The 13,955-nt window shown below is 36.1% G+C and overlaps 2 protein-coding genes across 3 annotated transcripts; both read right to left on the bottom strand.

The window, feature by feature from the left end:
* Positions 1-1,507: 1,507 nt before the first annotated feature.
* Positions 1,508-6,780, bottom strand: LOC140826972 (uncharacterized). 2 transcript variants are annotated; one of them, XM_073189538.1, is made up of 8 exons: positions 6,471-6,777; positions 6,292-6,375; positions 4,756-4,787; positions 4,489-4,651; positions 4,176-4,382; positions 3,113-3,206; positions 2,398-2,559; positions 1,508-2,004 (listed from the first exon to the last, which is right to left on the bottom strand). In XM_073189538.1, the coding sequence occupies exons 1-8, from the start codon at positions 6,576-6,578 to the stop codon at positions 1,907-1,909; spliced, it is 948 nt and encodes a 315-aa protein (XP_073045639.1). In that variant the 5' UTR covers positions 6,579-6,777; the 3' UTR covers positions 1,508-1,906. The 2 variants fall into 2 exon arrangements, with proteins under 2 accessions (XP_073045639.1, XP_073045640.1); XM_073189539.1 differs by lacking the exon at positions 4,176-4,382 and having other exon boundaries at positions 6,471-6,780.
* Positions 6,781-12,478: 5,698 nt separating this feature from the next.
* Positions 12,479-13,651, bottom strand: LOC140826975 (probable carboxylesterase 12). Its single transcript, XM_073189540.1, has one exon. The coding sequence runs from the start codon at positions 13,559-13,561 to the stop codon at positions 12,647-12,649; it is 915 nt and encodes a 304-aa protein (XP_073045641.1). The 5' UTR covers positions 13,562-13,651; the 3' UTR covers positions 12,479-12,646.
* Between the last annotated feature and the right edge of the window lie 304 nt (positions 13,652-13,955).

The raw sequence follows: 13,955 nt of genomic DNA on the forward strand, positions 1-13,955 counted from the left end.
CCCATATTTACTTTAAGCATCAGAATATCTTCCCCTTTCATGCCATATATATGGACAAAAACTTGTATGAGACGGTCTCACGGATCATATTTGTGAGACGAATCTTTTATTTGGGCCATCCATGAAAAATTATTACTTTTTATACTAAGAGTATTACTTTTTATTGTGAATATGGATAGGGTTGACCCGTCTCACAGATTAAGATCCGTGAGACGGTCTCACATGAGAAATACTCATATATATGTTTATCATTTCATCATATCTATGTCATATTCCAAATAATTTAAGGTGCGATGGATTTGAATTTATGAATTTGGTTATAATTTTATTGTAAACAATGAAATAATATATCACGATCTTAAATTCGTATCTTACTTTTTTACACGTTAATTATACAAAATATAATGAATTGTAAATGACATCATCATGAGTGAGTTTTATGTGAGACTGTCTCACGGATCTTAATCAGTGAGACGAGCCAACCATACTCATATTCACTAAAAATTAATACTCTTAGCATAAAAATAATATTTTTTCATGGATGACCCAAATAAGAGATCTGTCTCATAAATACGATTCGTGAGACCGTCTCATACAAGTTTTTGCTCATCATCATTGTATGAATTTGTATTTCATCCTAATTAACATGAAAATCCACGTAAAAATACAAAAGTGGATTAGAATTTCATATTTTTGTTTATCTAAAACGACAAAAATACATTCAAATACATTTAAAATTCATTTTCAACCTCAAAGATTTGAGTCACATCGCTATCACCAACTATAATTTTTTATAAATCGATAAAAAATCAATCTTACAATTGATATAAGATTCAAGATCACGAGTTCGATTCTCATCAAATTATGCAATTATTAATAGACATATTATTGGGATGCAACATATTCAGAGAACAATCGAAACGTGACGCATGTATTATTGTACGTTTAAAAGGTGATACACCATGGATGGACTCATTACCCCTGGCCCATCTCTAGCCCAAATGGAAGACATGCTCATTAAAGATCCATGTATTCTTCTATAAATACGAGGTTTGAGTGTTTAGTTGATGGATTCAATATATTACTTTTCAGCAGCACCCTTAGCTGCTCTCCCATATATCTTAAATCTCTGACTTGAGCGTCGGAGAGGCTACGCCATGACACCCTCATGGCTCCCTTCTAACGATCTTATTTGTGATTTCAGGCTCAGGGTAATTTCAAAGCCTGCATCTGGATTAGTGACACTTACTGGAAGCAGATCCTAAATTTCTCGTGAGTATCAAAAAGATTTGAACAAAGACTCGATTTGACACCATCTATAACCTACCTATATACTTCAATATTCTAGTGGCATACACATACATTGTACGTTAATTGATATTCAATATGATAAGCTTTTAAAATTTGTTAATAGGACAATCACGGCAAGTAGGTTCCAGACCAGAAGAAAGGATAGTCGCAAAGGAATTGTTCAAAATCAACATACAGAGAGCCAAGATTCTCCAAGGAGATGAATTTGGATTCATACATTTGCTATCACCCAAAAATTTCTCAAAAATTCACACCTATGTGTATATATCAAGTACTCTATAATGCAGGATTCAACACACAACATTAAAGGACTATGCAAATGGTGTACATATACACTAAGACATGATGCTACAAATACACAACAGTATTACTGATGAGACTCGGTCTCGGCATGTATTCAGGCCTTCTTGTTAAGAATACAAGTGTAAAAGCCTGGACGACTCGAGACAAAATTGATCAAAGAAGTTTTTTAAGTCACGAACTAGCCTGAGAAACTGATGCCACGACCTTTTGCTTTTTCTACTGAATTTGCTGCCTTCAGAAGGTAATGGGAATACAATGCGGGATTCACAAAAGCAATGCTCTCTTCCGGTGCCTATATACAAGTGACTATCTCTCGAGGTTGATCGTGCAACATTAATGTCTCCGAATAGCATAGATCGTTGGCCTTCAGCTGACTGGTAATAGAAGAACCTAAAAATACCATCCTCTCTCATTTAGGTTAAGGTTTGAAGAAAAAATCATTAAAAAAAGAATACTTTCATACGTCAAATACAGTTTTTTTCTCAGAAACCCATTCTCTAATGGTTAATACTCAAAAAACTCAAGTGGTCGAAGTTTGGCAATTTTTTCCCTCAAAACTGCATCAACATATTCATGAAAAATTCCAAAATGGGCTTTTTGAAAACATTTCAATCCCTACAATTTTTTGGATATGAAAATATTTTTAATAGGTTTTCATCCAAGTTTTCAAAAAAATTCAAATGATAGAAAGACAAGAATCTGAAAGATGCAAAAACTTCATTATTTTCAAAAGTGTAAAAGAGAATCAATTCAAGAATCTGAATCGACGAAAAGTTTTCATACCTTGAATAATTTTGGTGCTAAAATCATCGCTGTTGCTTTCAAAATTAGAGCAGGGTTTGTGTTTTACTTCACAATTCTCAGTTGGCGCAGAAATATCGAGCAGAAATGGCTCCACATACTCTGTTTTCTTACGCTTCTTATTGTTTTTCTTCACAAGATCCTCTTTCAAACACAAAGTGCCACCATATTAAAAATTAAAAATAAGAGATAAATCACCTAACTGGACAATGTCTAAAGCAGAGATTTGATGAAATATTGTAAAAAATAAAAACTATCAAATTTTTACTTGTTGCAAGGTATTACCTTTAGGTTATGCTTGGATGGAGGAATTTACACTATGGATTCAATATATTAATTTATGTTTGATGAAATTTAAATTCACCCCACCCTTGACTAATGAAATGCAGCTGTGATTGTGATGGATTTGAAATCTACACAGAACAAGTGTCATTTCAAATACATTCTTCAGATTCATCCCTCTAAATTAAATCCTTCAACCCAAATGCAAAGTCAAAGAATTAAAGTAAAGAGGCCACAGTACTTGACGCCTTCACGATTAACTTCGACAAAGATTATAATTGATTGATTATCTACTTATTTTAATTCACAGTCAAACACATTGGTGAATCAACCCAATATTTTCTATGGACTTTGTTAGTAAAACATATAACCAAGAGGACAAGAAAAATGATGCAAAGAGTCAAGAAAAACCAACCAGAATCATCGGTTCCTCTACGGGACACATCCAAATTCATGAGACAAAGTGCCGCACTCACGACTTCTGAACGATTAACTCTCACTATGTGTACCTAGAGACCCAATGCTTCATTAGTATGGCAAGCCAATTTTCGAATCCAACCAATATCATATGCATATAAAATTAAATAAATAAGATAACGCATGTTGATGTCAAAGAACTAAGGGAATAAATTTATTGATTTAGAAGAAGTTAGAAAATCAAAATTGTGTGTGTTTGAAAATATAAAAAAAAAATGAATTTCTTTAGGTTGCATTTGGATTGAAGAATTTGAATTTGAGGAAACATTTGGGGGCATGATTTGAAATGACTTCATGTTTGGGATAAATTTGAAATTCATCACAATAACAAAAAAAATAACTATTTGGGAGTTGACATCCTTTGTCAAGAAGATTTGCTCAAACAAACTAATGAATTTGTTATCATGTATCTGAAATCCCTAAATTCAAATTCATCAATTCATCCAAATGCAACCTTATGGTAAATTAAGTGATTTTACTACGAGCTAAAATACTAAATATATCTTTATTCAAGTATTGTTTGATGGTGAATTGGTAAGAGTAATTTTGGATCAGAAAAAAAAAATTGGGGTAAAGTGTCCAAAAAAATTCTCATTTATTTACCAAAATACAAGAATCATTTTTGCAGAATCAGAATCGGCATGAAACCGACTCTCGGTTTTAAGCAAACACTCCCTAAAAATTCTTTCAAATTTAAAGAAGTAGAGATGCCTAGTAAAAAGATAATGCAACATAGAACATAAGTTCCATGGTTAGGATGTTAAGGCCTACATCCACAACACGATATCAAAATGGTTAAAACTCTTATCATCACTAATTATATGTGAGATCATGTGAAAAAATATCATTGTCTTAATTAATAATGTCAAATCCAACAGCAGAATATATTATTTGGCTTTTAACACCATCATCATCGCTATTATCAATTATTAAATTTTAGATGGACAATAGAAAATTTCTGAAGACCTCACCCATTTTCATCCAAATGAGATAAAGGTTACCTTTAATTTGCAAGGTTCAATCAAATGGAAAATCAATATATCTCCTTTTAGTAATCTGTGGGATATGGAAAACCCTCTCCATCCAGCACTCAAACCATGCCTCTCCAAAAGATAAGACGTTTTATACTCATTTCCCCATTCATCCACCAAACAAATAGTGCTATCACGATTGGGAAAATAGAGGGTGCAGAACTTTTTAGGAAGATGCTGTGATGAAAAGCATAGCAAAAAGAGCTTCATCAAAATCATCAGCATTAGCAAAAAGAGCTTCATCAAGATTATCAACACTCGGAACGTCAATTTACAAGCTTACCAGCCAAAATCCATGAGCAACATTTGATGGAAGCATACACTTCACAAAGTAGGGGAGTCCATTCTCTAAATGCGTCAGCACTCTCTCTGCTCTTTCCATGACGGAAAATTTAGCTTCAACATCATCATAGATGTCACTATACCGGGTCCTCTTCCGTGCAATGCTATTAGACATTGTTAAAAAAATATGAATAAATTGGAAACGTTTTTACTTTCAAATGGCAAGTTGATCAGAACCTTGTGATCCATTCGAATATATTTGTGGTACCTTCTTGTTTTCTTGGAACCATTCGACAAAACCTGTTCAAAACTAAAATACATCAGTTCAATAAATTTACTTTCAACTCCAAGTGGGACGTTTCAACGAACTCATATCCATCGCATTGACTGCTGAACTATAAATTTAAGTGGACAAGAAACAGGCATCAAACGTTCAAACACTAATCAATGCACGGTTGGGTTTAATTAGGTACCAAATGCAGCTAAAAGTTGAAAGATTTAATTTCAACATCATTATGAAATAAATTGAAGATATCACTGCTTTATACTTTCTAAAATACTCAAGCATTTAGAACATCACATGTTCAGTTGAAATTTAAGCACATACAAAGTTCAGATCCGAATCAATTGGATTTGAAATTATTCATACAAATTCACCTAGGTTGCATTTGGATTGTGGGATTTTGATTTGAGGGAATATTTGAAGGAATGATTTGAAATGACTCCATATTGAGATATATATCAAATCCACCACAATGACTTCAAAAAATAAGTAGCAGCAATTTGAAATCCACTGTCAAGTGAATATACCCAAACAAACTAATGAATTTGTTATTATGAATTTGAAATCCTTACTTTCAAATCCGTCAATCCACAAGCAATTTTAAATTTCATCTAGATAGAAGGATTTGATTTGAAAGACACGATTTGATATGAGCAATGATTTGAAGAACAAACACCAATATTGACTATATTTGAATCCTTTGTGACTATTATAAATTAAAAGGAGATTATTTTGAAATCTTCTTCATTAAATCCAGCCAAACAACTGTAAGGGATTTAAAATCAAAACCATGATTTCATATGTCTCAAACCAGACGCACCATTAGGCAGCTTTTGGGTTCAAAAAAATTGACTCAAAATGGTGAAATCAGATCAATGGATGTTATATACCTCTATTAAGTAAGAATTTAAAATCCAATGATACGGTGAATAACTAAAAATTATAGCTAAGCATTTTCAAATACATAAAATTGAAAATCACGCAAACAAGTTGAGTACCTTTTGTTTAAGTGAATTATGATACTTAACTTCCGTAACTTATTGAGCAGCAAATTTGAGGAGTGGATTATATGTTACTCCATCAAATACGAATTTAGAATCCACTATTGTTAATGCAAAACAACTAAGAATGAAAGCAAACGAATTTCAAATCCTCAAATCCATGGATTTGAAATTCGTCCAAACAAGTTCTGTGGATTTCCATAATAGATTTGAAATCTCCTGCTTCCGACTCAGCTTCAAATTGTTGCGGTGATCTTCAAAGACATATAATTCAAATCTATCAACTGTGGATCTAAGGATTTCAAATCCACCATTACCGATAGTTCTAAGCAATTAAATACTTCAATCCAATCACAGCGCTAGATCAAATATGAAAGGAACACGTGAAAAAATTGCCCCAATTTGTCATGGATGAATAAATTCCATTAAATAAGCTGTAACACGGCAGACCACCTAAAGTAGTCCTCATCCAAAGGTGGGCATGAATCCACAAACCGAAGGAACAAAAGAAAAAACTCACTTTTTTGTTCTTAGATTTGAGGCTGTTAGAGTTCTTCGATTTCTTGCTTCCCATCGGCATTTTCTTCTTCATCTTCTTCCTTTTCTGCAAGAAATAAAAAACCGACAAATTTAAACAAGAAAAACAGCTAATCTACACCTGCACAAATCTAAATCCAAGGAAAAAAACCATTAAAACACCTCGGATTCAGAACACAAGGGTTTTGCTTTTCCTGAACAAATACCAAAAGTTTCGCCGATTTGAGTCCCCTTCTCAAGTAAATTTTCTTTCACTTTCCTGCTTCTCATGGCGTTTTGACCCTTTTTAACTTTAACTGCTAAATTCACCGACCTTAAACTCGTAAATTACGAAAATTTTATGTATGTATTATTACATATGTCGATAGTAAGGAGAAAGGTACACGAAACCAGGCCACATAGCAGACAGGGCCATGGCCAAGACACCGAAAAATTATCGTTGCTGTAAAGTGAAAATTTTCCTTAAATTCAACTGACCCCGTCTGAAACTGATAACATGAGTAGGTGTAAATGAGTTTAAAATATTTACAGTGTGTTTGGATCAGGAATTTCAAGAGATTTTATACCATTTAGAAGTGAAAATATCATTTTAATATTTGAAAATATAAAATTTCAAAATATAATTGGTATTGAGTGGGTCTCGTGTGAGACCGTCTCACGGATCCTAATATATGAGACATCCGTGAGACGGTCTAACCCTACCCATATTCACAATAAAAAGCAATACTCTTAGCATAAAAAATAATACTTTCTCATGACTAACCCAAATAAGAGATCTGTCTCACAACTATGACATGTGTGACCGTCTCACATAAGTTTTTGATATTGGTATTTTGTTGGGATATGTGCTTCTAATTAATATTTAGTTTTCAAACAATAATTATTAATTCGTGTAAATAACGAAAATGAGTTTAAAATGTTCATTTGGGCCTACAGAAATTTTAGCCCGATCTCCTCGTAAATAGGACATCCTGAAATTTCTGAAAACACAACAGCAACAATATACACTCGAAAATTACATAAAGGTCACAATCAAACAAAACAATATTATACTGTTGCACAGATCAACACTAGATACAACATATCGCAAACAATCCAAAACAACATAAAAACATCCACAATACAACTTAACAGGACATCACTCAGGCAAAAATATCAATCTAGTATAATATATATAGATATTTAGGAACTTGACACAATCCGACGCAACTACTGGGTACTACTCGGTGGCTCTACCAGACGCGTCAAATCCCCTGTAATAACCTATTATGGCATAAAAAACAACCACAACATAAAAAGAAAACAGGGATTGGACTCCAGTACGACAAAACAGTAAAATTATGACATAAATAAATGACATGTAATAATTCCAAGTCAAATACAATGTTATGCGATGCATGAATGATAACAATGAAATAACGAATACCAAACGAAGTCTAAATAAATAGCATCAACAATGGTAATAGTAGCCATCAATGCAAGCAAACATTCAATACATGAAATATATGGTTGCCCAACCAATTATCCCAAGTAAGCTCCTTTACTGAGGGCAACTTAAGTGTAGAAATAATATTTCTGTGTTTCCTGTTCGATGATGCAATATGGAAATATTTTGTGTTCATATCACCCCTTTCAACCAAAAGTATTTTGCCCTTTGTTTCCAGTTGTCCTCTTGTTGAGAAAGTAGCATTCCGTAAGCTTTTTCTGTTTTTTGGAGTTCCTTAATAGATATCAGGTCCCTCTTGCCTCTAAGCATGTTCATCTTTTGTTTGGCCTCTACAATTCTGCTTAGAAAAGTACCCCTTGACTGCTTCCCCCTCTCATTACTCATAGATGCATTTCTTTGAGAAATGGATTACCTCTGCTTCTAAGCCAACTATATAAGACAATTCCCCAGCATTCTAGTTCTCTTAGCCACACATTCTCAGATCTAAATCTCCTCCTTCGGCGCACAAAATTTATAAGCCCCACATCAAGAAATATCGGAGAATGATATGACGTTCAGATTCAATAAACGACATTTTTGATGAATCGATAGCCACACTCTTGATTTGATAGATCTTGATCCAATCTCTCATCCGACCAATTGGGGGTACCTTTCCCTCGTTCCCATGTAAAAGGATACCTCACCATTTGTTGGAATTTTGATGATTAATGAATGAAAATTAAGCAAGTAAATAAATGTGTTTGATTTGGAAAAATTCGGAAAAAAAGAAAAACGAAGCTTGATGAACGAATATTAAGTTCGATTGTTCTGAATAAAACTCGAAAGACTTCATCATATTTTGAAAGAACATAAAACGAGTAGTCGGAACGTGTTGGGGACGAAAATTGAAAAAAAAAAAATTGCGCGTGAACAGTAGCCGGCGCGCGCTTGCCAGTGGTTGGCGCGCACATGCGCGCGGAGCGGCGCGCATGTGCGCGCGCCTGCCGAGCGCTCTCGGCAGGAGCTGCCGAGCGTGCTGGGCTGCCGAGAGCGCTGGGCAGGGGCTGCCGAGCGCTGCTCGGCAGCATGCGAGCAGGCGTGCGCCCCTGCGCGCACAGAGGCGTCCCTTCGGGTTTTTTCGAATTTTCTGATGTTTTTTCATCTCCTTGGCATTGTTTGATGATTGTGATCAGTTACAATGGCCAATGGACACTCCCTATGAATGAAAGATCATGTCTTTTGCATGAAAAACATTAAATGCTTGATATTTTAAAAATAACATACACAACATATCATCTCTTTGCATCTACTTCTTCTTCCTTCTTCTACAAGAGAGAGTTCATCTATTTCTTTGTGAAAGAACTTGAATATTTGAGTGCTCATTATTCAAGTGTTGTAGTTGTATCTTGGGAGAAGATTGCCACAAACTCTAGCACATTGTGAGGGCAAATTCTTCTTAAGGACAAAATATTCAACTATTGACTCTACAAAGCTATTTTCATTGTTTTCTTCTTACTTTCCCTCGTATTTTAATACCCAAAAAAACACCATTCCCAAATCAATTAAGCTACGCTCATCAATAGCTTTGCGAAAGCCAGTAAATAACCAGGACGTGTGTGCACTGCTTTCCCTTTTTTCCGAAGGGAGTAAAAGATCGTTAAAATCTCCAATGAATACCCAAGCTAAATCTGATTTCGAACAGAGACAAGGAAGTAGCTCCCACGATCGGCGTCTACGTGCTGTGCTGTCTCTGGGAAAGCATAGAAGCCGATCAATCTCCACGCCCGCACTCCTTCCAGATTCACTTAAATATCTATATGATTTGAAGAAAAACTAAGGAGCTTGGTCATATTCTTTTTCTATAGGAGCGCAACCCCTCCTCCATGTCCAACACAATCTATAACTATAGCCCCTTCGAAATCGAGTTTTCGTTTTGCTTCCTCCATTAGTTCTTTTTTTGTCAAATTTTCTGAAAGAAAAATAAAGGTTGGCTTTTGCGAATGGACGTACATTACAATAACTGTTCGTGGGTTGCCCAACCCACAACAGTTCCAGCTAAGTGTATTCATTGTTCACCCAGAACCAATCCCCACCAGTTTTTTTCATTTTCATCCTTCTCTTAAGAGGAACGCACGCATCAATGGCGACCCTTGAGCGCATACAGGTCTTCCACTGTCCGCCGAAGTTGTTTGGATCTGTTTCTATGAAACAACCAATATAATTGCTAATATAAACTCCCACTCTTTCCGACATGAAAACTAATGGAAAGTCATGCATCTGCACTCATATCTCAACGTGGAATAGAGAGACTCGAGTAGTTGTATCTCCCTCTGTAAGCCTTTTGAATAGAAGTAATTGGTTGTCGAAAGTCCAGGTGCCATTAGTTTTCACTCTTTGGAGATCCAACTCATGAAAAAATTGGAATAAGAATCTTCAATATTCGTTCGCTAGTTCGCACAGTTCCTCTTAAGTTGGCAAGGTTGAGGGATTCCATCATCAGAAAAAATAAACTACCTTGTCAGATGGCAAGAATGAGAACAAAACTTGCCGGAGGACAAGACAGGAGCAAAATAGAAGATAAACCTAAAAAAAGTTCAACGTAATGAATGTCACACGTGAGTGAGGTATTTTGTTATTTTAAGAAATGACATTTTACAACGTATTTCAAGTATATTTAGTCTGGTTAATTTTTTTTAAAAAAATAGTTGACCAAATCTATTTCCTTAAACATTCCTACGAGAATACGTGAATCTAAGGGTAGCTCGCCAAAATAACAAGATGAGAAAATCATCAAGCTCTTGTCTACGTGTAACTCTGACAAAAACTCGACATAATCGTCGCCACAAGTCGAGAAAACTTTCACCATGCAGCACGAGTGATGTCTCTGAAACCAACACCAAGCTCTCGATTTTCAACTTCAAGTTTATGGATCTCTGCATTTAGGCTTTTAGCCACTGCCTTAACGTTCAGAAGTTTGGCCTCAAGGGCTTTCATCTCGCCCTCCTTTCTCTTTGATTTTATATCCTGTGATTCTTGTGAAATGGTAACTAGCTGATGTATTCGGGATAGCAGAAATCCCACGGCCATGCCTAAATCCATTAAAGCTTTTAGTGTTTTATCCCAAGTTTCTAAATGATTGAGAGGTGTGGTAAGCCTAGCAGATTTGATAGCATCTGCAGTGCTTACAATCTCCGAGATCATTCCGGTGACCGGTTTTTAGACCTTGGACTAGATTTTCGTGGAGAAACTTATTTTGGCTGCAGCAGAGATGGTGATTTTTTATTCGAAGAAGATATGTTGAAATCTTTATAACATTTCATGCCGTTAAATTTGATGTTGGTTTGAGAAAATCTGATGTGTTCCACATCTTCGGATTTAAGATCATTGTGGAGGTTCTTACATTTTTATTGAAGACCATCAAGATCCATCAGCCTTCTCTCGGCCAAGTTTTTCTTGATCTCCCATGTCACCCCGTTCTCCACCAAATTTTTCTGAACTCCCCAAATCTTCTTATGCTGTTACAGATATAGAAACCTGAGTATCTGAAAACCCATTTTTTGCATTAACAAAAGCTTCATTTTTCGTAGAAGTAAAACATTTAATGGAAAGGAAAGAGAGAGTGTGTGATAAAATGAACCAGAGACATTTGGCTTGGATGAAGAAGAAACAGGGACTTTTTTACAGGCATGTTCCAGAGAAAGAGACATAGTTTTAGGCCTTCAAGCTGCTTCACAAGAGCAAGAACTCCACCATAGACTCCATCGTACAAAAATCTACCAATCTCTACAAAAAAAACTAGCTTAAATAGGCTTAGAAAGGACTGCAAGAAGCTATTTTGCTTCTAGGAGAATGCAACACCGCTTAACCTGCGTTTACCTGCCGTGTTTTATTGGATTTTGAGGGGAGACTATGAACGGAAAATAGTGTAAATCAAAATAGTAATTTAGTAAAATTTCAAAATCTTCAGACGGCATAATTATTTCTCATTTAAAATTTGTACATAATTTTGCGCGAATGCACTGAAATCTGAAGACTAACAGCGAAGGGACGCAGAAATGCGTTTGTACAAGTCTCTTTGCTGTGATGTATGTGTTTTGATACATATTCTATAAATAAACTTTATTGAATATGATACCCCGGAAGGCACAGGTCATGGATATCAGACGATCTCAGGTCATGGATCAGATTATGAGAATTTTTGGGCCACTCTGACAAATAACCAAGCAAATATATGCCCGAGACATCATCTTTCTGAGCTATTAGCAGCCGGACATATACCTCGAGCTACCGAAATATGAATATTGAATGACTTTGTGCACTCTTTTTATAAATATAGATATAAAAAGAGATGATATTTCTATAAATATATCTCGAATGTTAGTCCATTAGCTTGGGAATATAATTTTCCATATTGTACGAGCTTCGGTTTCTTGACTTTTCCACTGCACGGGTGATAGAAATGCTAGTACATAAAATGAGGAAAAAGTAACTATATTTGATATAAGTGCTTTATAATTTGTATTTTGATAGTAGATACATTAGTTGTTGTGCACTATAATGGTAGATGTGCATGCAGTCTATCTTTCATCGCTAGAATGGCTGTGGTGCATGGCATATGATGGTAATGCTTCGTTGTGGTTGCTCAAATGGTCGTAGTGTGTCGCAGTACATCGATGGCAGTGGGTATTTTGATGGTAATTGCTTTGTATTGGTTTTCCAATTAAGGATATCGATATTTGGCATATATCGTTTATGCTCGGAAAGTATTTTATGATTCAAGGAATAACTTACAGAACATATATAGAAATTAAAGTTCAGAAGATAAGAGTATCTGGAATTCGACAACACCTCGTAAATACCATAACAACAAAGCATGGATTAATTGAATTCTACGGCACACACAAGTTTCAAGCTACTTTTTCATGAACTCTACCATTTGTTTCATCAACAGCGTAGCCTGGTCACCGTCCGGCTTCAGCAGATGGAACACATGCCCCTCTACCTCTGTCTCGAAAAACTCAGCAACGCCATTCCAATCGCTGCTCTCCAATGCCTCGTGATACTTCACACCCCTTTCCTTCAAGAAATCCTTACTGGCAACGCAAACAAGCACCCTCTCGCACCGCAGATTTGACAGTAAGTTCTTATGGGCAGACGGATTCAGCCTGGAATCGTTCGGGCCCGTCGGTTCGGGGCAGATAAAATTCCACAGGTGTTCAACGTCCCCAATCCCGAAATACGGGTGAACCAGAATCAGACCAATGAATTCGATACCCAATTCGGATTCTGCCCCCGCACGGACCACAATTTCATGAGCTATGTTGGCACCGGCGCTGTCGCCCGCCACGAAAACCCGTTTAAAGTCGACGTGATCAGTGATCCAAGGGTCCTCCCCTTGGCCGACGGTAGTGGAATGAGACTCCACCCATTTCGTAGCAGCCCAGCAATCGTCGTAGCACGCGGGGATCGGGTGCTCCGGGGCCAGCCTGTATTCCACTGAGACGACAACAGATCCAGATTCCGCAGCCAGGGAATTGACGTAGTTGTGGTACGTTGAAGAGAAGGCGGACTCGATGGAGAAAGCGCCGCCGTGGACGTATATGATGAGGGGCAGTTTCGTGTCCGTCTCTTGCGTTGGAGGGAGATATATCCGGGCCGTAACACCGTTTTGCGGCGAAACAACGATGTCTTTGGAAAGGACGCCGGTGTCCGGATGTTTTGATGGGGGCAGGAAATCGTGTTTGATGAATCTTTCGATACGTCCGGTGTTGCGGACGCGGAAGAAGGGCGCGAAATCGTGGGTTACGTGGTCGGAGTGGGGATCCATTGTCGAGAGTAAACTGGAAATGTTTATTCTATTACGGGTTTCTAGATTCCAACACACGGCAGGCTGTCATACCTATGCATGCGTATATCTTATATTGGTTGGGGAATCGACTCAATATGCATCCCATTGCATATAATAAGAATTAAAATTTTGATATCATAAAAAATAATTTGCATTATTTTTTTTATTTAAATTTAATCTCTTATTATATTAAATAAATAAATAACTTTAAATTTATATAATTTACTTTTAAAATTGTTTTCACATTAAAATTCGAGCGGTTGATTTTATGTTATATAATAAATTATAATTAACATAATATGTAGAACATAATGAATGAACTGAAACAAATTTTAAAAATATATATCTAAACAAAAGTTATAAGATATAATAA

Source organism: Primulina eburnea, chromosome 3 (assembly GCF_022965805.1).
Source record: "Primulina eburnea isolate SZY01 chromosome 3, ASM2296580v1, whole genome shotgun sequence".
In the NCBI taxonomy this organism is placed as follows: Eukaryota; Viridiplantae; Streptophyta; class Magnoliopsida; order Lamiales; family Gesneriaceae; genus Primulina; species Primulina eburnea.

Coding starts and splice junctions, on each gene's coding strand:
- LOC140826975 (XM_073189540.1), bottom strand. CDS start 13,561: ATGGATCCCCACTCCGACCACGTAACCCACGATTTCGCGCCCTTCTTC.
- LOC140826972 (XM_073189538.1), bottom strand. CDS start 6,578: ATGAGAAGCAGGAAAGTGAAAGAAAATTTACTTGAGAAGGGGACTCAA. Junction 4,383..4,488: donor TTGCTCATGGATTTTGGCTG/GTAAGCTTGTAA, acceptor TTTTCATCACAG/CATCTTCCTAAAAAGTTCTG. Junction 2,005..2,397: donor TAGCACCAAAATTATTCAAG/GTATGAAAACTT, acceptor TGGTATTTTTAG/GTTCTTCTATTACCAGTCAG.